At 43.0% G+C, this 23,447-nt stretch overlaps 1 protein-coding gene across 5 annotated transcripts in view; it reads right to left on the bottom strand.

Moving 5' to 3' along the window:
• Positions 1–2: 2 nt before the first annotated feature.
• The window catches only part of RARB (retinoic acid receptor beta), a 191,364-nt gene continuing 167,919 nt past the window's right edge, over positions 3–23,447 (bottom strand). For 4 of the 5 annotated variants that reach the window (XM_058816269.1, XM_058816275.1, XM_058816282.1 and 1 more), the window contains 5 exons: positions 20,568–20,728; positions 13,566–13,742; positions 6,072–6,276; positions 4,595–4,753; positions 3–1,475 (listed from right to left, as the gene is read on the bottom strand). In XM_058816269.1, the coding sequence (XP_058672252.1) occupies positions 1,279–1,475; positions 4,595–4,753; positions 6,072–6,276; positions 13,566–13,742; positions 20,568–20,728 (899 nt within the window). In that variant the 3' untranslated portion in view covers positions 3–1,278. The remainder of the gene's footprint in view (positions 1,476–4,594; positions 4,754–6,071; positions 6,277–13,565; positions 13,743–20,567; positions 20,729–23,447) is intronic. The other variant, XM_058816298.1, reaches the window with a different exon arrangement.

The raw sequence follows: 23,447 nt of genomic DNA, 5'->3' as shown, positions 1-23,447 counted from the left end.
ATGTGTGTGTATAAAATTTGGGCTAGAGGGACTACTTCTACACAACTTTTAAAATAAATATATTTTATTCTTTGCCAGGAGACTCCATGGAAAAAGGTAAACAGTATATGAACATAGAAAGCATTGTTAAACAATCTCAATGTACAAACAGAGCCAGTGAAAGTACATCACAGACTTGCTAGAATATATAAAAAAAAAAATTCCACTAGTGCTTTAAATGAAACCTAAGAAACTGACACTTTAAATCTGTTAACCATCCTACCACAGTTTTCACTCTGCTTCATGGTGATTTAACAAGGCCAAGAAGGCAGATTCTCTCCTTGTGTTTCTGGGAGTCCTAGCTGTACTTCCTTAGCACCTGGAAGGCTGGAAAGCCCAGCTGATTCCTGGCACTTGATTCGTAAGGAAATACCCTGGACTCAGCGATTGAAAAGCTGTAAGTGAGTCTGCTGGTTATCATCCCATGAAGTTTCCCTAATGGCTTGTGAACAAGTAAACAAAAACATGGTAACACTGAAAAGTGTTTCTGCCTTGGAGGCTATAGCATTGCTGTCGAAATGGAGCAGGTAATTGTGGAGCTAGGTCACCAGCCAGCTAAGAAACCACTTCTTTAAACTTTAAAGTGACATTAACAGTGGAACAAATGACATCTGAATAACTGATCTGGCAGTTAATGCTGATACTGATACCTCTTCTGCTGGGGCAGTGACGTTTTGTATACTTTTTACAAGGAAGGAGATGCAAACTGAGGGCAGCAAGGACAAGTTTTCATATTTCAACTAAATCAGACGGTCCTTTCAACTTCCTTCTCTGGATGTGTACAGTAGTCCATGTCCTGTGGTTGGTGTCTTGATCGTTTTAGGTATGAGAGACAAAAGGAAAGCACCAAACATCCAGTATGGAGAGTACGGCCATACATTTGTATGTACAAAGTCATCAGAAATGCAACCAGAATTTGAAGACTGAGATCTGTCTTGTCACCATGCAATATTGAGTGTTCAGAGAAGAAAACAGAAGCTTAACTATTTTTTTTTTTTTGCATGAAATGGCTGATTTAGAGTTTCAAAAGTTTGCATTTTCTAGTTTTAAGAGTTTAAACAGCAAGGAGTATATATTGATACATATGAAAATTTCTTGGTCCTTGTTGAGTTTATCTATATATATATACATATATAGATATATATTAAGTCCAGAAACTAAGCAGCAGTAAAAATGTTTTCTTGCTTTTCATCCCTGTACATAAGGTATTAGGAATGTCTGAAGTAGCTGGAAAATGTCTTATTCCACCATAGGGGATTGACTGACACTGCTGTTATCCACTGAACTAGGTGAGATACTGGGACTGTGTTCTGCAGTATTTCCATTTGAGGTTGGTGTCAGTGGTTCATGTCCTTCAGAGTTCTCCAACATTTCCTGAATAAGAGGTGGCATGGATCCAGGAATTTCCATTTTCAATGTAATGACACGTTCTGCACCTTTAAAAAGAAAACACAAAATCCTTCCCATGAGCACGATTCATACAATTTCCTTTCTGTTAACATTACATGAGTAATTTCAGGGTGTATTTTGTTAATGGATTTGGTGTCTCCTTCTATACTTCTCGCACACAAAGGTGTGTGAGTGATCTGCTTCATGCAGTTCAAGAGGGAGCTAGGTGAGTACTCCTTAACAAATTAATTCAAATCTATCACATAGCAATTGATATGTCAATATAGGTAAATTGGATGAGCTGCCTATTTTTAAAGAAGGGCCCAAAATGGCATTAAATTATACTGACAAATTAAATTAGGCTGTGATCATGTTGATGTCTTTTTAAACTGAAATAACATTTAGTCTTTATACTGTACTGGTTCTGCAAAGAATGACAAAAATTCTGTCTATGTTAAATAGGTGAGGTGAATCCTGCAAGAGAACTGCAGTGATCTAAGTCAAAATGTTTCCTTCCCACAGAGAAAACTGTGAAATAAGATGCAGAATTTAACAAACAATTACTTTATAAAAGAACACATTCAAGCAAAAAGGTTTTTTTTGTGGGGGGAAGGCTGCCTTCTGTATTCAGGCATCCTGTCTTGTGCTAATGAGCTCCCAGAGTGAGCAGGAGCCTTGAGTAGTGCTCAGCTCTGCCTTGGCTGAGGCTCTTTGAGCTGGGCTTGTCACAAGGACCAGGCAGAGGGGGCTCTGCAGGTGAGGGCGTGCGGGATTAAACAAAATTACTGCACCAGTCCTGACCACTCAGGCTGGGAGCCACAACAACTGGTTTAGGGAGGAGAGAAAGCCCAGCACCAAGTCTCAGTGTGTGGTCAGCAGGCAGGGACACAGCAGCCAAGGCCCTGCTGGACACTGGGCAGGCAGCACTGAGGGAATTCTGCATCAAGCAATTTATAGACATAAACCTCAGCATTCCTGTTGCTCAGGATTCCTGATCATCTTAGAATTGGAGTCCAATGGCAAAGGAACCTTGTTTTTTAAACAACAAGAAGAACAAAAACAAACAAACAAACAAAACACCCCCCCCCCCCCCAAAAAAAAAAAAACAACCCAGAGAAAATAGTTTGTTGAAAAACCATTCCAGAAGAGCAATCCTTTGGAAAGAAATACTCAGCTTCTCCATGCTGCTGCAGTGGAGATGCTGGAGAGAGCACTTCACACTCCAGGCTGGAAAGGAGCATTTAAGTGTTTATGCCTCACATGAGGAGCATCAAAAAAATCATCTACAAAGGCAATGATTGACTTTGCAAGTGGATGCTGACTTAAGAGTCTCTTAAATAACTGTAATGAGAAAGATATTAATGCAGAATGATGCAGAGAGGTTCTCCAAAAACCAGCTATTGTCAGAGCTGTGGTGATGAACTCAATTTGGCCATGTTAAACATCTGCATTCCACTGTTACATCAGGTGCAGTGAAGCGTTTGCGTGGTCATTCAGTGCAGAGCCAGAGAAATTTTTCAGGTTTGGCAAACTTCCAACTTAATCAGGGAATAAGAGAACTCAGAAGATGAGAAGAACTCAGGAATTGTCTTGCTTCAGTCCCACAAACACTTCACCCTTTGGCTGGAATACCTCTAATGCCAAAGCAGACACTCTCAGTGTTTCAGATTAATGCTTTCTTTGGTGTTTGCTTTCAGGGATCAGGTACCACCCCAAGTCATTATCGTCTCACGTACATCTTTTAAAACGAAACTCAAGACATCCCCAGCCCCCCAGGACACCACCATCCCTTGGTATGATTTAGTTCTACTATGAAACATTAATGATATAATTAGAGTTAAATACTTATGTCAGAATGAAAAGAAGCCTTTCTTGTGAATGAAATATAAGGAGTTGTGTTCTTGAGGAGCAGGAAGGCTCTGGTAAAGAAGGAGGGAAATGGAAATGGATTTCCCACAAGTATAAACAGTGGAACAAAAGGGCTCCCCTAAATGCTTTATAGCTCAATAACACTCTAAGTTTATTTTGTAGATTCAGTTGGATGGAGCTTGTTTTACTTGAGGGTAAACTGCAAGCTTTAGATAACCTGGTAAAATTCCTTTTTAGGATACATTTGCTTCTAGCTCTGGTGTTTCCCTTCCATGTTACTTCTTTTGGTTCTAATCAATCCAATTAAATTGCTCACTCCTTTTTATAAAGATATCTCTAACTTAATCTTTTAACTTGGATTTATGTAGTTTGAAGTGGAGCAGTTAAGGTTTAAATTTAAAACAAGCATGTTTAGTTGAGTGAATGAAGTACTGGGGATTCTTCCCCGGACTCTTTCCCCAAACCATGTAAAATGAAGTCAGTAATCTTCCCAAAAGCACAGATCCAACCTACACAGGAACCTGTACATACAAGCTCTTGTGCCTGCTCATCTATCAGGGGTAGCAAATCTGTGCTGAGTAAGCAGAGTAAGAAGGTGAAACTGCATCAGCCACCATAACAATAAGAATAAGAATCTTGCACTTTAGACTCTATTTTCAGACTGGTATTTCAGACTTGTTCTGATCAAATGAAAGCATTTCAGCTACACCTGTGCTTTAGAGAATGCATGACAATGCTTAGACTGTGAATTGCACAGGATCAATCCAGCACATACAAAACTGCATAAAATGATAAAACTGATCTGTGTTTAGATATGGTTAGTTTGGATTAGAGGGGCTGAATCTCCAAAATGCTGGATCAAATCAGTTCTAAATCTCCAGTACATCAGACCACAGTTTAGGGGAATTTTGGTAGCACATGGGTTTTCTGCAGTCTGTAACCAGACTTTTTAAAAAGCCATTGGCGATACAGAGCACATGTTGATCTGAACCCCCTTGTAAACATTAACAAAGGTTTTATCTTGTCCTGAAATGACTAACAAAGACTTTGTGCTAATGATTTGCTACTACTTGCACTTACAACATCTTTTTCACTGTCAGTTGCATGGAGAATGGAGCACCATGCATGCTTAAAGCAAAACCAATTTCAAGGCAGGAACTATGTAAAGAAGCTGGGAAGAATCAGATCACAAGGACCTTTCTTAGATGTGTTAAAAAAATAACAACCCAGGTGTCTAGGCCAGTTCCTCTGAAAGACAACACTGCCACTCCTGCTGAGTTGTTGGGAGAGACTGTACCTTTTGCACTGATGCTACGAAGATCTGTGATTTTCATTAAGATCTTTGGGAACATATGAGGCTTGTTGGGTCGTCTCTTTCGGATGTAAATTTTCAGTGCTTCAAGCAAGGGTTCCTGAAGCTTATCCACTTTCATTGGTTCTTCAAGGTCCTGGCGATCTGTAGAAAAGTATCATATCACTCTTATGATTTTAAATATTTATTTTTTAAAATAAACTCCAAATCACAGAATCTCCTCCATGTTCTTGATTAGAACTCCATTAATTTTGTTCTCCACTAAACAATGCACACTCTGTAGTGAGCATTCCGTAGGAAGAGGATAAACCACAACTTTCTGAAACATGGATTAATTTCTTTCCTTGGTGACTGGAAGGGTTTGTCATGTGGGTGGTCAAGAATTACCAGTTTGCTCTTGTACCTCCCTCTTCAAGGGGAAAACACCTTGCTGCAAACAATATTTTGGAACTGATTTTATATATGTCATTGATAGGCAACCCAGGTACTCATAGAGGTTACAGCTATTTTTCGTTACCACTACTACAGGAAAGTGAGTTACCATCAGGAATCAGCAGATGGCAGTGCTGGCTTGGATGACAACAGATGCCACCCTCTGCACCGGGACACAGGAGTCACACATCACTGACATCTAGGAGCCCATCAATGCTTTCAATGGGTTAGGGTTAGAGACACATAAAATCGGAATGATTTTGCACTAAAGGGCCACTGCCAACAAAGATTGACTCTTGTGTTTCAAACACTCACTTGTAGCACCCAGTTTGTGTTTCAACAACATGGGCCAGCTAAACAAGGTGTGTTTCTACTGCTAATCCAGATTTTGTCAAGGAGAAGAGAGACCAAGTCATTAAACCAACAGAAATTTACAGAGTATTTTGGAAATTATCTCAGAATTCACTTTTTGTATTTTAAGCCTATGATTGTAATTGACAATCAGCCTTTTGAGTTCCTTTCAGCTCCAGTTTGGAAGTATAACACATTTTTTTGCTAAAGAAGGTTATCACCAATGGCTTCCATGTGACTGAAACCAATGCAGATGCATGCAATTATATTTATGAGTAAAAGCTGTGTAATTGGGCATCTTGCTGTAAGAAAGCTCACTCATGCAGGTACCCATACACTGCTTAGCAAAAACACAGCAGGACCCCATCTCCAGAGGTCCCTCCCAACTCCAACCATTCTTTGAGGTATCTCAATGCCTTTTGTCAGGCAAACAATAGGACTAGTTGCTTGACAGAATGATTTCAGTACTTTTTTTTCAAATTATCAATAATAAAACCAGTAACTATCACCAGTGGAAAACAAACCTTTAGCATTAAGTGGCTTATATAATACATATAATATTGTTACAAATATATATATAATATGTTAAAGTAAAGGAAAGCAAAACAAGTAGAACATAAATGAAGACATGATCATGTGTGTCCTTTTGAAATGCACTAGAGTTCATGCAGTACAATACCTCCACAGATGAGGCAGATGGCACTAAGGAGACCTGTTTCTGTATCATCCATTTCCAAAGGCAGGAGCTGGTTGGCAAATGTGAACACGAGATCAGTCAGTGGGCCAAATCCGGCGTTGTGCATCTGAGTTCTGTTTAGGGTAAGGCCATCTGAAAAGGTCATGGTGTCTTGTTCTGGTGTGTATCTTGTGCAAATTCTAAGGATCTGTGGAAAAAACAGAAAAATGGAATCTGAAGAATTTAATCCATGAGAGGTTTGTTGCATTTTCTCAGTGTGGCAAATGACAGTGAAGCGTCAGTACTTGGACACGTCAGAACAATCTGAAAAATTCCAGTTTGTGCGGTTCTAGCTGCACAAAAACTCTCAGGTACAACACAAATATACTCTACTGACCATGTGTATTCCTTGTAACACAAACCCAAGGACAGAAATTTCCCCCTAGTTATGAAATGATCAAAACTTTGGAGCAACTCTCACCACTCAGGTCACCACCAGTGATATCCACAAAACCAGTTCTTTCATTAGTCTGCCACCTGCACCTAACTATAAAATGTGGCTGATCTGATGAACTGCTGATCTGATCCCACGAGATCCCGAGAGCATCTCACCTCTTTGAACAAAGGCATATCTCACTGATTTTGGGGATTGTTTTTGCACAGCAGCACTTCCCTGGGTTGTATCTTTGACAAGGACAATGCTGTGGGAGCGGAAGCTTGTGGGAGTGAGCGTGGACAGCTGTGAGCTGCTGAAGAGGCAGAATTTTGGGCTGCCCTCCCCTCTTCTGCAAGAGCAGATGGGCAAACACTGCTATGGGGACACAGCCCTCCATCTCCCCAGCAGCTACAGGTAGGGTTTCCTTGGAGCCTTGCTTGCCTTGTCAGCCTGGGAGCTCGCCCCCAGCAGAATATCAAACTCTGCACCTCCAAACAGCAGCACGCACGGCTCCTGGCTGCCCGGCCAGTGGTCTGAGGAGTTGGCCCAGCTTTTCTTCTTTTACAGAGGTTGTTACTTCTGTGTGCTGTAACACCAAACCTCCCCACCAGCCTGTTGGCTGCCAGCCTTCCTGCAGGCTCTGGCGCTTCCCCCTGCGGAGCCCCAGCGGTGGCAGCCCCTGCCTGCCTGGCGCAGAGCCGCCGACAGCGCCGCTCGTTCCTGAGCACGCCCAGGCACTGTTGGCTTTGGCCAGTTCCCTTGTGTGCCGACTGCCACCCAGTGCTGACCCCGGATGAAAGAGCCTTCGAGGGGAGGACGGGGATTCACACCTCTAACCGGGCACGGAGGAATGCAAAACACATGAATAAAACACCGAGGATGCTCCACATTTTGTTAGCAAACGCCTCCGGGGTAAGGGCAGCGCTGTCACAGCAGCAGAGGTGGCAGCAGGGCCAGCGAGGGAGCGTGTGCGCAGACGCTTCCCTCCCAGAGCACAGCCAGGGTGTGTGCCACCACTTGTGCCACCCTCTGTGGTGTGCCACCCTCTGTGGCGGCACAGGATCATTTGTACAGCTGCAATTAATGAACACGGCTGTAAGCACCTAATAAAAGAGGCGTCCATCATGTTGACATATTTCTGTTATGTATATCAGTGCTTAATGTTTAAAATAATCTGAGGTGGGAGAGGGCTTGTGCCGAAACTAAACTGAACTGAAAGCCTGCCCAAGTCAGGCTGATTAGCTGAGCTAAGACTACAGCTGTGTTTTTTCAGGGCTTGACTGTATTTATTTCCCATCCTACTTGGTTTTAAAGATACAACAAAAAAGATTTACATGAATATAAGAGAGCACTGGGAGAATTTAATTACTCCTATAGCTTCTGAGGCTCTGAGTCAGAGGCCCCAGCACATGGCAGCTGACCAGTCTGGGCTTGGTTCTCCCACTTTCATCTCTGCCTGGCAACACTGCTCCAAATAAATAGGGAGGAGAATGAGAACACAGTCTGTAGGATACCTAAAGGGAAGCTTTCATTTCTCTTCTTCAGTTCCTTGGTAAGAGACTTAATAAGGTGTATTTCTGCAGATGGATCTTCAACTATTTTCTGTCTCAGCCATACTCTTATCTCACATTCTGGGTATACCTTGAAGCAGTGAAACTTTGTATGGTTGGACAGGAATGTTTGACATTGTTGCCTTACCCCCGAATTAGAGTAAGTTCTTGAAAATACTTAAATCAATGACCAAGAGTCACAAATACAAGCACACAGCACATCAATTCCTCAGTGACCACAAATTTCCCATAATATATGCCATCTTAAAAGGCTGCTAGTTGCTAGGTTTTACGTAGTAGCCAATGTATTGTTCAGGATCATTAGAAAAAATTAACATTATGAAGTACAGCACCCTGTAAGTAAGAGGCAGCATCTTTACCACATTCAGAACTGCCAGTAACCACGGGCCATGCTCTCCCCTGAAGTTCACAGTGAGCTGCTCTTTTAAATCATTAAAAGATTGTACAGAAAGCAGGAGAAACATGGAGAATATCTGGTGTTCCAGAAAACAAAGATTCCAAAGCTACATATTACTGTGACACCCAAGAGCTGCTCAGTTCACTTCTCTAATGGCATGCAGGAGGAACTGGAGGGCAGCTCTTCCCACCTGAGGCCTGCACAGACAGTAGCTGCCTTCCAGTAAGGGTGCATGGCTGAAGAAGGCCAGGTATCCAGCTTTGGGAGGAACAAGGCTCTGTACTCCTTACCTGGTACTGCTTTTCCCTTAGCTCAGCCAGGCCGAAAGGCAGCCCCTTTGACTCCAGTGCTATTTCAATTGGTAAGCCTTAGCAAGCAGTTCCTCCCTCCAGAGCCTCAGGACTCCCTTCCCAACAAAAGAGCAGAGCAGGACTGGGAGCTTGACTGGGCAATGCCATGGAGTGTTCCCCAGGCTGCCTGCAGCTTCCCCGGCAGCTGCCCAAGCAGGGCTGGAAGATCTGGATCCCCCAGATCCTCCCTCAGAGGGCAGGTCTGGACACCAGCTGCCACAGAGGGACTGGGCTGTCCTGGAGCGATCTCCCCAGCAGCCCAGAGGCTGAACACACACCTGCCACCATGCACCAGGCTCTGGCTCCCTCGCAGCAGAGCTCCCTGTCCTTGTTTCCCAGTGCCACAAGCCCCATGTGTTTGGGGCTGCAGGACAGGAGTGCTCAGCAAAGAGCACTCCTATCCTGCTGTTAGCTGTTACCCCAGGGCTAAAACAGAGGAAGAACTTCCAGGCTGAATCCTCGCTGGGAACAAATTTGGGTGAGGTTACTCAGCCTCAAGCCAGCCCTGTGGGCATGCACAGAAAGGGACCTGCAGGGGCCCTGCAAAATTTGTAATAAAATTGAGCTACTTCAGGCTTAGGCAGCAGGTAGGACAGGTTTTAGTTGAGGGCAGCCTTCAGGCCTTTGGATCCCAAGTGCTGCTGCAGCCATCAGCTGGGGGAGCCTGCAGCAGCTCCGCTGGGCACTGGCACAGCTGAAGATCAACTATGTGTTTTCAGCAGTGCACTTAACTTGACTGCAGCAATCAGCTCTCAGGTTTCCTCTGCATTCCTTTGACATTATCCCACAACACGCTATTATTAAACTCCAAGACAGATCATTTGAAATGGTGTTTTACTTATTTTTTTCTTTTTTTAAAATTTCTGTCCTTCATCAGGATCTGTGAAACGCCATGGATATTGCTGATTGTTGCTAAACTGTTCTTGGGCAAATTTCCAGTGTCAAAGTAAAGCTGATTTCAAGCTCATATTCACTGAAGAACATATGGGAAACATCAGCACTTCAAAATAAGAAATCACGATATCTTTCTCCATTTTAAACTGAACTCCCAATGTCCTCAATGTTGTTTAGATTTTGCAACCAAGCCAAGTATTTTAGTTGTCACTCTGCTCTTAAATGCCACTTACAGCCATAAATACAGTTTTCCCTCATTATTAAAGGGCTCTTTGTTTTAAGGAATATTTATATATTTAAGCATTAGGGATTCTTATGAGCCTGTTATAAAGTGCAAAACAAAAACCCTACCAGAGGCACAAAACCAAAGTCAGCCAGAAAGTTGCATTTATGACGTTGCTCCTACCACAGAACTGTTACTCATTTTAAACAGATTAGGTAGGGAAAGCTGGGCCTATTTTTTAAGAAATCCTTTTGTTAGACACTAGCTGCCTCAGCTGGCTGGAGCAGTTCCTTGAGAGGAGAAACACGGGCAGGTGACTCTGAAGCAATGATGCCTCATGGCACTGCCAAACCCCGTCAGCACAGCTTGTTCTGCACACACCAATTCCTGCCTGGCACTAACACACAGGGCTTGCAAGAGAAAACAAAAATTACATCATTAAGAATTAGCATTCAAGGGCTTCTCAGGCTTTTATCCATTAGATTTAAGATAGACTGGACTCTGGATTCTTTCCACATTTGTCTTGCCAGCAAGGCTGGGGATGCTTGGCTGCTGCTGGGCCAGTGTACCAGCAGACAGAAGCACTCACTTTTACAAGTGTTATTGACTGAAATTTAGTAATATTTATCCCTACAACTTTTGGCACCAGACAAGATATAAATTCCACTATCCTCATTTGGCGCCTCGAGCTGCTTCAGGAAGCTTGATGTTTTTTCCTTTCCAGAGTTAGTGTTTGTTTGTACATAAAACAATTCTTTGGCCCATACCCATCGGAGTTTACTGAGCTCCTGGCACCACTTCTCTTGTCAGCCTGTTTAAGAGGGGCTTAAGTATCCACAGCCACAGGAACCAATTGAGCAGAGACCTTGGCAGGGTCTAATAATGCTCAAGACTCTCTACAGCTGGTGCTGAAGGGCAGGCGGGCAGTGGAGGGGTCCTGCTGGCAGGGAAGCCTGGCCACCCAACCTGGGAGCGCCACACTGCTCCTCCCACGTGCTGTGGCTCTGGGAACACGTCCAGGGCATGGCAGAGCAGCAGGATCATGAGGGCACACTGCTGAGGCTCATGGCTCTGCTCAGCAGAGCTCACACAGCAGCCACTGGGTGCTTGGTGCAGCAGGAGGGGCAGCAGCGCTCGCTCTGCATCTCAAGGCACCACAAAGCAAAACACTCATAACTAGGACAACTGGCTTGTTGGGGGGGGGGGAATATGTGCTATTAAAACTGCTCCAGTACTGATGTTCAGCTTAAATAGAGAGCAGCACTGCAATTCTGATTATGTGCAGGTGATGCTGCTTTAATGGATACAGCATTTCACAGGCAGCGCACACTACGCATTACTGTACCATTTTGGTAATGGTAATTATCCCATTTTCTTTTTAAGCAGCACATAAAATAGTCACATAAAGTTTGTGTAAATGTCACACAGGAAAGTTAGGACTATTAGCCGTGCTGTATCTGTTCCTGGCTTTGGAAAAGCCTCAGCTCCTCCCAGCTGCAGACTCTATGGTGCTCACTATGCCCCACTCGCTTGGATGTGTCACCTTCTCTGGCTTTGTGAAAAATAAAAAACAGAATGAGCAGGTGATCTGGAATGACAGGCCTCAATGAAGTTTATAACTAGAGCTTGAAGGTTGCCAATGGCCACAAAGTAAAAGTGATGAATCATATCAAAGAATCAACTTTACTATCCATTAATTAGTTGAAATAAAGTCACTATATCACCTGCTTCATTCTCTTTTTCTACTCTGACAACTAGGCTTTTTTTTGATCAAAGTGCCTTTATCGAGGCACTTCAGATAAAACCCCTACCAAAAAGGGGCCCCTCAATTTTTTAGCCAGTGTTGGCAATGGCAGCACTGAGTGAGCTGCTGCAGGGACCCTGTGCCACAGGGGCTGTGCACATTCCCGGGGCAAGCTGCCACTGCCCACTCCAACAAAGAGCATCAGGAACTCACAGGATTACAGAATTAGGGTATTTGTTATCCAGCAGCTCTGGAGCCAGGGCATGGCACAAACAAACAAGGTGGCAGTTTGAGGGGGGAAGTTTTAGGAGTAAGAGTTTTGGATGAACAGGTTCTTGCCATATCCTGGCTCCTCCCCATCCTTTATGGATAGTTTCTGTATTAACTATTTGTTATGGGTTACAGCAGCACAGCACAAAGCAGCTCCCATCCCCTGCTGCTGGCAGAACACACTCGAGGCAATGCTGCAGTTTTTTGATCACCATCTGCCTCTGGTGTGAGGGGAAGGTAACAGAATCTGCTGGGGACAGAGCTGGTGATGACAGGCGTGCAATCGGTAACGAATGGCCCTGCCCCACCGAGGGACACTCCCAGCAACAATGAGAGGCTGACTCTGAATGAGTGTCTGGATTAGGGAACAACAAGAGGTGACTCTCAAGCATGGCAGGGCAACCTCAACCTTCCCTTTTTCTATAGGCCAAAGAATGAAACCCCTTCCCCTCTCCTACCCCTCTTCCTCCTTCATCAACGTCCTCTTGATGCGATTCTTCCAAACAGCTTTTGACAAAACAAGAGGAAAAGGTCACAGCAGTTAATGTCCCCCTCAACATGATCCTGTTTGAAGCAATGCACTTTTAGAAATTCCAAGATTAATTACTTCAACTTCAGCTTCCCTAGTTTAAACTCCGGTGTCATGACAAAAAATATATCTACAGTAGCCATCCCACAAGATGCTTCTAGACTAGCCAAGCTTGGCTTCATGAGGACCTGAAGGTTTGTGCTCAGAATGAAACATTTAAAATATGTTTACATTGAACCTACTGTTTTACTGCAAGTTATTGCTACAACCAGTAATACCAAGCATATTTGCCACTAAAAGCCTGAAGACCTCTGAGGTCTTGAAAAAGAAATGCTGAGATCCCAGAGGGCTCCTCTGAAGGTCAGCATGACAGAAACAACCAGAGACAAAGGGAAGGAAGACAGCTTTGCCTTGACATAGTGGCAAGGCAAGGTCTGGAGACAGACTCCCAGCCCACCTGCTCAGTTCCCTCCTGCAGGTTGCATGTTTGCCTGTTTAAAATTAAATTGCATTTAGCTAAAACCTGCAGTGAGTCCATTACATCGGCCACTTCCTGCAGCACTGGAGAAAGCAGGGGGATATGAGTGCCAGAGGCTTGTATCTGACAGGCTCCAGGCACACCAGCTTCCCCTCTAAAACCTTAAAAACACTAATTGTGAAGACTTGTGTCTTATTCCTTAAATTCCCTCATGAGCACAGGTACAGCACATTCTTAAACCATTATACAGTGGACTGTTCCTCTAGGTATCCTTTATACACAGGATAAAGGAAGGAAGGATGAAGGAGCAATGAAGGAGAAACAAATATCTCTTCAGTGTTAACAGTAAAGAAAATTTTCCAAAGTTACACATGCCACAATACCAAAATGTGTAAGGACTCATTTTGAAAAGTATGCTCATCCCCCAAAACACACCTCTGTAGGTGTGCTGGAGTCATCTTCTGACCACACCAGACTAACCAGTAAATTCAATTTTACAACAGTAAGGTCAGGGCCATATTTCTCCCCCCTCTTCCTGTCAATTGCAGTAAAAAGAAGAATAGAAAACACGTTAGCAGGAGAACAATGATGTTAAAAATACATACCAGTATATCCAGGCAGGCTGCTTTCAGTAGAGTTATTTGGTCTGCAATGGTCAAACTTGTAAAGCCTGGCAATCGCTTTGCAAATTCCACTATTTTAATAATGCACTTCGTTGCAAGTTCACTGAATTTGTCCCAAAGCCCAAGGTCCAGTCGAACCCGATGATCTGCGCTGGAGTTCTGGAAAGACAGACAGACAGACAGAAGGCACCATAAATCAACAACGTCCCTTTCAGCAATCGGTTTTCAAGGGAAGGAAACAACTACCACGTTTTCCTTCCAGAAGTACTTTCTATTAACATTCCAGGCATTTTCTGCAGCTTGCTGTCGGGATGATGCTGGTTTTAAACTTGGATTAATCGCCTGAAAATTCCTTGGATACTTCTCTGTTACTTATGATTGCAGAGGCCATCTGTACAAGGAATACAAATGAACTTAAACATTTCCAAATGCCACCCTCATTATTCTTCCTTGCCATTATATAATAAGTGCATTGAGAAAGACAATTTACAGTTGTACCCCAGAAAATATAAATGAACAGTGGAACAAGAATATTGGGTCCTCCTCTGGAAAAAGCAGCACAATATTTGGAACATAGTTTCACATACTTAAGGTCTTACAAAATTGGTTCTGCTTAATTTCTCTGCTCTGTGGCCCTGCCACAGCTTTCTGAAGCTACAGTCTCCCATGACTTACAGAGCATTTATTTACATAATGCTAAGGAAAATCCCATGTGCCTTGATGAATGCTACGTGCTCATTTGATGGCGCATCCAACATACATCCCCTCTGCTGGAAGTGTAACAAGGACATTCTGGTGGCATCTTTCAGGGAATGTTTATATTCACCTACCTCAAAGTCTCCATCATTTTCTAGAGTGCATAGGAAACTTGTGTTAAGTTTGTGATCAAACTCACATTTTTATATATTTGGAACAACCACTTAACCCTTGAAAAAGCTGAACATGTCAGCCAAGAACAGTCTGACTCAAAATCTGCTGTGACCCAGTTGATGCCAGCCCACAAAGGCTGGTTGTCATGAGCAGATCTGGTGAGTCCATTCCAATCCATACAGGACTCCAGCAGAGTGACAAGAAACAGGTAATGACAGAGCTCTGAAGTACCCAAATCTCCTTCTGCCCTCACATGCAGTGTATTGTCAGCATTTGATATTTAGGATGCAGCCAGTGTGATGGTGTCCCCCAGCCCCCTGTTTCATAAGGCACCAAGTTCAGAGTGCATTGCAGCTGCCTTCAGCATCTGGGTGATCTCCTCTTCACTGCAGGAGGAATTTTACCTATAAAAATATGCTCAGGCAGTGGCTTCCTCCCCAGCTGCAGAGGAAGCCCATGTGATCAGCCGCCTCAGTCCCAGCTGGTTGAAGTTAAAATGTTAAATTAACTTTAAAATTAAACTTAAATGAGCAGAGTCTCAACCTAAAAGTCTAACAGACATGGCAGATTAAATAGCCATCAAAAAGCATTCAAATTACACAGATCACACTTTCGTGGAGGAAACATTTCCAATGAGCCTGCCACCACCACTGCTGATGGTGAGGACATCCACCTCTTAGAAAACCACTGAAGCCATTATCTTGTCAGCTTTCTTTGGTTCACGGGAAGGACACAGGGCTGGAAGAGGTTGGTGGGGCAATGTGGAGTGAGCTCAGCTTGGCTGTGATGCTCTGGACCCCATCCCAGCACTGCCTCCACAAGACACCACCACTACCATCAGTCATGAAGGGGAAAGCCCTGATGGGTCCCCAGGGCGCCACCAGCCTGACATTCACCCTCACTGGGAACAGCGTGGAGATTTGAGCCAGGAATATTTACATTAGGCCCTAATTGGAAAAAATAAACATTGACTGTGCTGAGCAGTCTGAAAGAGCATGCATGCTCTTTCCTGCTACCCTTCTCTTTAGGGGATAATTAATTCACTTCATCATTTCTATTTGAATTTTTATTCTGGAAACTTCCTCTATTTTCTTTTGGGTTTTTTTAAATGACAAAAGAAAATATCTCCATAATGCTAAACCTAAAGTATTGCCTTCAAAATGGTCCAAAACTAATGAGTTAACAGTGATTGTAATGCCCTTTGAAACATTTCTCTCAGCTACTGGAGTATGCATCCCTCAGATTTATTTTATTTCATCCTCAAGGACCTTGGTGAAATACAGTACATTGGAGGAAAAATAAGATCAAGATGTGCAGTCATTCAGGCTGTAATTAAATTTAATAGGCAGTTTATCCAGTCCATAGAAAGATGGCATAGCAGAGAGCTACACAAAGCAGAGCCTAAAGCAGGAAATCATTTTACAATAGGGTATCCATCTGGAAAAAAAGACGTTGCATGAAACCAGCAAGTGTGAACGAAATCTTCATCAGTATCATATGAGGTTACTTTATCATGCTGCAGTGCCAGCAACGGGAAGTTTGACGTGTCTTCTATTAGGAGTAATGCACAGCCGTCGTAACTAATGTAAATCTAACTCTCTATTATGCAAACTGAAGAGAAGGGGCAGTTAATAAAATACAAAATAACCAGGTGTTTTATTTGCCAGGTGCCAGATCCCTCAGCATTGAAGCTAATGTGGTTTGCACATTACCTCTGAGATGCTACAAATGGAAAGAGTTTTAACATTCTTTCTGTTAATGAATGCCAACACAAGTGTCACAGGAAAGAGCTGGATTTTTAGCAGCATTTCTCAGTATTCAAAAACCCAAACTGACTCAATATCTATGTATAGGTTGAACAATAAAACACAGGGTTAAAAAAAAATGCACAACAGAAATAAAAATTCTTATTAGATTTGCCTGGAGATCTCCTCTATCCATGCTGTGAAAAAGATGCAGACGCTATGACTTTTCCTGAATATTTTACTGAAGCAGGTTTTTGGGTGTCTTTTCCAGGAGCAGTCTCACATGTTTTTCAGGCCTATGCACCAGTGCACATATGGTGGAACAATACTGTAATGCACCCTAGTGGCATCTTTATCAGTGGAAAAGCCCAACCTTGCTATGAAATCCAATTAAACAGCTATTTTTGCCACATAAATTGATCCCATTTTTTCCATCATTTTTGTTTTTTCATTGCAGGCTGCTCTGTATCCACATTAACAATATGGGATGAGGTACTCGTAGAAACATACACAGCAGCAGAATCCCTACTGTCTTTAAAATCCACTTTACAAAGGAAATAAGGCTCACAGGGGCACTCTGCCCTAATCAGGAGCACTCGTGATGCCTCTTTAGTAAAAGCAGCAATGCACTCCAGCTCCAGCGAGTTCACTGAGGACCACAGCACATGTCCCTGCTCAGTCCCAGTATCAGGAGATACACACATTTCTATATATGTATATATTCCTCTTCAATGGCACTGAACAATAGCTGTGTAACTTCTAAGACCAGCACTTACAAAGAACAAAAGGCTGTCAAGATGTGGAACCTCTTCACTTCCAGCTAGCCAAGAGCAACCCAGGAGAATCTGCAGCAAGGGTCTGCAGAGCCAAAGTTGTTTTGTGTTTTATCCTCCCTTTATCACAAGGCTGGATGTAACACAGCTGTAGACTTACAAATAATACCACTCTCAAGGGACAAGCAGTATAGTTACACTCAATTATACTATAAAGTATGACATTCCAGAGAAATTACTCAGGCACTCTCTCTTACCTGGATGACAGTAATAAAACAGATCTGTTTATGATAGACTTTTGGAATCCATTACATTTAAACAGCTTGCTGATTCTCATCATTGGTAGAACTGTACTTGTCACTGCCCACCAAATGCAACTGTTAAGCCAAATGACCCAGGGAATTTAACACAGGGGCTATTCTCCCATTATTTTAAGTAGACTTCTATTAATTATGCAATTAAAGGGCCACTTTTTAAACAGCAGATGGATATAAAAAATAATTGAAAATGCTTCTCCAAAACCATTTTAATAGCTAAAAATACACAATGGTAGCAGAAAAAAATCACCATGTAACCCTTCCCTCTGGGAAATGCAGGCGGCAGTCCTCAAGAGTGACAGGAGCCAGATACAGAAGCCAAATGCCTGAACAGGTTTTTATTTTTACTATATCTCTGTAAGGTCTCTTTTATGTTACACTCCTATAATTTTTTGCACTTTTTAGCAACAAATGAAATCTTTTAAAACAGTCTGAATGATTGTGTAACCAAAGGCACTTGGGGGCTGCTCGTGCAGAACACTTTCTTCCATCCACCATCCCTGTCAGTACACAAATGCAAGGCTCACAAAATCCAATGGAATCCACATTGGTTAGAAACACTCACTTCTCACCTCTCACTTAGAGAATTAAATTAAAAACTCTATAGTTATAAAAGCAATCTGTGTGCTCTGTAGTGCAAGCATGCCATGCCTCATGACTGACAGCATGCAGAACCAGGCACAAAAGCAGGACTGGGGGCAATCTTCCACATGTACTAGATTGTTACTATCAAAAAAAGCAGTGTGGCATAGGCTTTTAGCCTATAGGCTCCCCTTGGACTCAGCACTTAGAAAAAGGGCTCTGTTGTTTTTTGACTTCTGGTCTCTGCTTCAAGTGTCTCAGGTTGTTGAGGGAGCCCTGCTGTTTGATCCGCAGCTGCTGGTAGTGTCCAGGCACCAGAGCTGTGCTCGTGTGACCAGCACACACAGCTTCCACATCCCAGATCCTCTTGGATCCTCAGTGCTGCAGAAAGGATTATCCCCTGCCCCTGGGCTGGCAGGAGGCTGGAGGGGAAGGTGACCCTTATTCCAGCCTCAGCACTAATCTGTCCTTCCCACATGAGCTCTTAACACTGAAGTCCTACATAAAATGCCAAAGTGGCTGCCAGACCTTACCTAGATGAGAGATTTATACACTCTGCACTTCACACACAGACTATGAGAATGCAGCAAGAGGACAGTATTTAGCACCACTGCTATTAGTTCTGATGCAGTGTTTGAAGGACGCTGCATTGCTCTCAAAGATTCAAGGTAAGCCAAAATTAACTCTTTCAGCATAATTCTGTTATTACAGCTTGTTCCATGACAAAGCAGGAGAGGGTGAGCCCTGTGCAGCAGTTCCCTGCTTTGGACTTCCAACAGAGCAAAGCTGAAAACAAGAAATCTCCTGCCCCAGGCTGTCCCATCAGGCTAGAGATATGAATGACCAATACCCAGCCTCAGAAGAGTGCAGTCAAATCATGGCTACTCGTGTTCCATAGACAGCCCAGATTCATCTGCTCATTACTGAGATCCAGGTGCTCTCAACAAGGGCTCTAAAATTCCAACAGAGGCATAAACTCCCCATGGAGTTCAGACAGAACCTAAGGACGAAGGCATCAGCAGTGGGTGTGCTATGCAACAAGGCCCTCTCCAATTTCATCCACTTGTATAATTTCAAGAGCTAAAAGATTAATGATACTTCAGCATCCAGTACCTAATGCAAGTGTAGAGGTGCCAAGGTTTATCTTTCAACCCTCGAGGATCTTTGGCAATTCCCAGGATACAGTGCAGTGCCATCCCACCAGCTGCAGTGCACTCTGCTAACTCCCAGCTAAGGTGGAAATACATTCTAATGTGTTCCTGCTGGGAAGGACCAGAGAAACATGGGGAGGACAGGCTCCTTCCCCAGTACTAACCAGTTTACATGGGGCTCAGATTTAAATGTGAAAAGTGCTGGTGAAAATACTGTCACAACATGAAATATGTACCTTTTTCTAAAATCACACCATATGTACTTGCTTTTCTTGCACTTAAATACCAAGTCTTACACTCAGACCTCAGTTTTGGGCCTTGCACTCTGTTTCGTAAATAGGTTAATATGCCATTAAAAAGCACCCTGATTGCTGAAACAGTGAATATTGTGGGCACACAGGGATTTGCCTACATCACTCTGAGAAACTGAATGTTTGTTTCAATAGCAGAAAATTTACTCAAACCAGAGAGCAACCCAGTGAGAGCAGTGTTCCACCACGCATCTGAGGACTGGTCCCAGATCTTCAGCTGGGGCTGGAGGGCAAGAACCATGGAGGCAGCTGTCTCCTTGCCCCAGACATGCCACAGCACTCCTAAACTCCTGTTCTCAGCAATAAGAGCACATGCCTGACTACCTCAGGATGTTTTGCACACCCCTCTGAAACAGTCAATGCTGCTGCAACCAACAGCAAGCCCAGACTCAGTAGTCATTTCTTAACTGATAAGGTTCTAAACATTACCTAACAGTTATTTTTCATAATTTCTTTTATTATTGGATTTGCAAACTTGACGTTCAATTTTCTTTAATCAATTAATTTCACTGACTCTCCCTGTATTTAGCAATATATATATGTATAGAAGAAAAATTATTTCCCTGACTCATGTCTGGAGAAATTCCCACAGTACTGAGCTTCTTAATGGGGGGGCTGATTTTTCATTTCTAAAAGCAGCAAAACTTTTTGCTGTTATGGGATCTTTTGGTAGACTGGAAAAGGATGTATAATTTTTTGGGGCTGTCATGTGCAGAGCCAGGAGTTGAACTCAGTGATCCTTGTGGGTCCCTTCCAACTCAGGATATTCTATGATTCTAGGAATAAACTGCAAATGAGCGTTTTGGAAACTGTTTTACTTAAACGTTTAATATTTTCCTTGACCTTGGTAGCTTTGGGACTATCACCAGTAATCCAGCAGCATTTAAGAACTCCCTACACCTGCAAAGTTGTAATCTGCTGATGCACGAGCAGAGATCACATCTTTGGGAGCCAAGAAATGTCTAATGAATGATGGAATGTCACTGACTCATGGTCTCAGAGCTGGTCCTTTGGCTGGATTTATCCTCCAGGAGTCTCTGGTGATACCGCTAAGTAGCGCTCACATCTAAGTGCAATTTCTCTCCCCAGCAGGCAGGCAGCCTGTGCACACACACCTCTGGTTTTTTCCTGGCTTAGGAGGTGTAAAGAGTGAATCTATTAAAAATGTCCAGGGCCTCCAAAACTCACATCATCCAGGCATATCCAGAAGGCTCTGTGCCTCAAATCATACTCACCGTAGTGTATTTTCCCAGCTGGCAGAGCGAGGGGAAGGTTTCCTGGTGAGCTTTTCGGATCTTCTCAGTGAGATCATCTAACTCTGCTGTCATTTCATAGTTTTCTGTGGACTCCTGCTTTGAAGGTTCCTTCTTCTTTTTGTTCCTGTCATTTCTGACAGCTGTAAGAAAAGCAGAGATACAGATCACATGGGGTTATTCGGATCAATCTATGTTGCTTTTGCTGCTCTATTTCAAATCACTGTAAAACGCTGCTATTTTAAACACACATTATTTTAGCTGAATATAAAAATGTTATATGCCCAGAGGACATTAATTCCAGCCTACTCATTTAAAAATAATTTAAGAACTAAATGTAGTGAGCAGTGATTAAACCAAACTTCCACAGGGGTTTGTTGTGGGTGTGCCATCACAATCCCACATTATCAGCCTTCCAGGAAAGTCTACTGAAACTTCTTATGCACAGTGTCTTAGTAGCTTTGTGAGGTGGGATTTTTCCACTGTAGAACTACAGTTGTGCACGGTGGATGGCGAAGCCCTTTGCAGTGAAGCAGTCACTATTTTATTGGATGTGAGCAACACTAAAAAAAGACAGCAAATGTCTTTCTTCTTAAGTACCTCAGCATGGAAGATAACAAAGCCCCACACTAATACAAACTCCACCAAACAGAAGTTATTTAAAAGGAAAGTTAAATGTGAAAACAGTAAACAAAAGAAGATGAAACACGTTAAACTCAAGTTCTGAAGATCAAAGGAGAAGCACAAATACTTGAAAGAGAAAAAATGGCAGTGAAGCTATCTAAAGTTGCTTGCCATCTGCTTCTGCACTCAGATCAGCCTTCTACCTTCCCCCGGCCGTGGGGGATTACTGGAAATATGCATTGTGCTCACTCGTGCTGTAATTGATTTCCCACATATTTGTGTTTTGTAATAAAATATGACAGCTGCTCCATCACCATGCTGCTCTTTGTTCTTTTAATGAAAATAGCTTAATTTTACAAAACGTGCCCAGGAGATAAGTCCATGTCCACAGTATTGCCAGTAATTGTGAATTTTATCAAGAGTCTTGCTGTTAGCTAAAGCTAACGTCTTAAGTGTAACCAGATGCATAAGGCTTTACAACAAAGCCAAGCAAAATCAATCCTTCTCCCCAAAGACTCCATGTCAATATTAAACACCCTGAAGACTAAATCTTACTGGATAAATAAAACCAATCTTAACATTGTTAGTATTCAAAACCTCACGATATTTAAAACAAGGCCCTAAACTCGGAGGGTGCAGCTGGTGGGTTTGGCACTTGTGAGCATGGCTGGGGATTTTGGATGGCCAAAGACCTGCTGATTCTTATTTGTACTGTCCTGCCCCAGAAAGTGCATCTATCTGTGCCAAAGGGAGAGAAGCACAAAGCCACCTCCATGCCAGCTCTTTATCCCTGTGGGTTCCCCAGGCCCATCGCCACATCTTCTGTGGTCGCCTCCTACATGCCAGTGAACCACAATAATCATAAAGAGCAGAAAAAATAGTGGGCTGGGCAAGCATCAGAGTCAGAGGCATCTACAGAAATAACATATTGTGTGTAATAGAAAACAAGGAGTAGAGATGTGGTGAACATTTGTTTCTCCTTCACAAGGCCATTAGGCACACAGTCCATTCAATGTATGGCTCTGGTCTTCTCACTAAAGGTCTGAATTTGCAACTGAGAGAATTCTGACACCAGTCATGCACATTTTAAGCATGAACTTGACTTAACTGTGTGACACACCTCACTGAAGTCAATAATGTGCTTGGCTGGATCAGGGCTGGGTTGCTGAGCACCACACTGGATTAAAACCTAACCTTGAATTCTGGTGTTTGGAGAACACAGACCCAAAGGAGACCAGCAAGAGTGGACCAAAAAGGTTATTCCTTGCAAAGGTACAATGTTATCAGTGCAGTCAGATTTAGGGGGATGGACTGGTCGCTCCCCACTTCCTTTTACAAGCTTTCCCCTCAAGCAAATGCTCTGATTTGTTTGCTGGACCCCAGGGCAGAGCACAAGCACCATGTTTTGCACTGAAAAAACATCCAAGACCCAGAGCTATGTCTCGAGTGCTGCAAACTGCCACTGCACTTCAGAAACAAATCCTAATCACTGCTGTACTTGGGAGATAAAGGAGTTCCTTAGAAAACTCTGTAAACTCCTACACAACCACAAAGAGCAATAAACCTTTGTCACAAAGCCCCAGTTACTTATAGCTCTACAAGCTGACTGACAAATTTGCCAAGCAGGCGGCCTCAACAACCACTTCCCTCAACAGTTTTGAGCTCCTCGTGCAATTTGAATGCATTATTCAGGCCAGGCTTCGAAGCAGGTGCCAAGGGGTCCCTGAGACCAGGAGATAACTCTGGCAGGAACCCTGCCATGCTCCTTTGCTATCCCAGCACTGCTCCTTCTGCAGTGTACCTGAAGTTCCTTTCCCTCCAAAGGCCACCATAGGGACAGCTGCTGATCAGTCCTCATCACCAAATTGGCCCAGCTCTGTTCTCTTTCTCTTTTGGTGCAAATCAGAGGGTAGAAAGGGGAGAAGTAACACAGCCTGAAAACTAGGAACATTTTTTGTTACTCATTAACTTTCTTATATGATTCTGATAGCTTTTAAAATAACGAAAATCCAGAATAATATATATCTTCTTACTTTATTCATTAAGACTGCATCAGACCTGTCAGTGTTTCCATATTCCCTGTAAGACAATGGATTAAAGTGCTGATGTATAACACCCAAGCTCCAAAAATATAAAGCATTTCAATAACACCGAATTATTGGACAGATTTAACTACAGTTATAAATCAACATGCAAAAAAAAAAAAAAAAGCACAGAAAGACCTTAAGACAAGACTAT

This window comes from Ammospiza caudacuta, chromosome 1 (assembly GCF_027887145.1).
Source record: "Ammospiza caudacuta isolate bAmmCau1 chromosome 1, bAmmCau1.pri, whole genome shotgun sequence".
In the NCBI taxonomy this organism is placed as follows: Eukaryota; Metazoa; Chordata; class Aves; order Passeriformes; family Passerellidae; genus Ammospiza; species Ammospiza caudacuta.
Note: the sequence above shows the minus strand (reverse complement) of the source record. Positions and strands in the feature narration are given on the sequence as shown.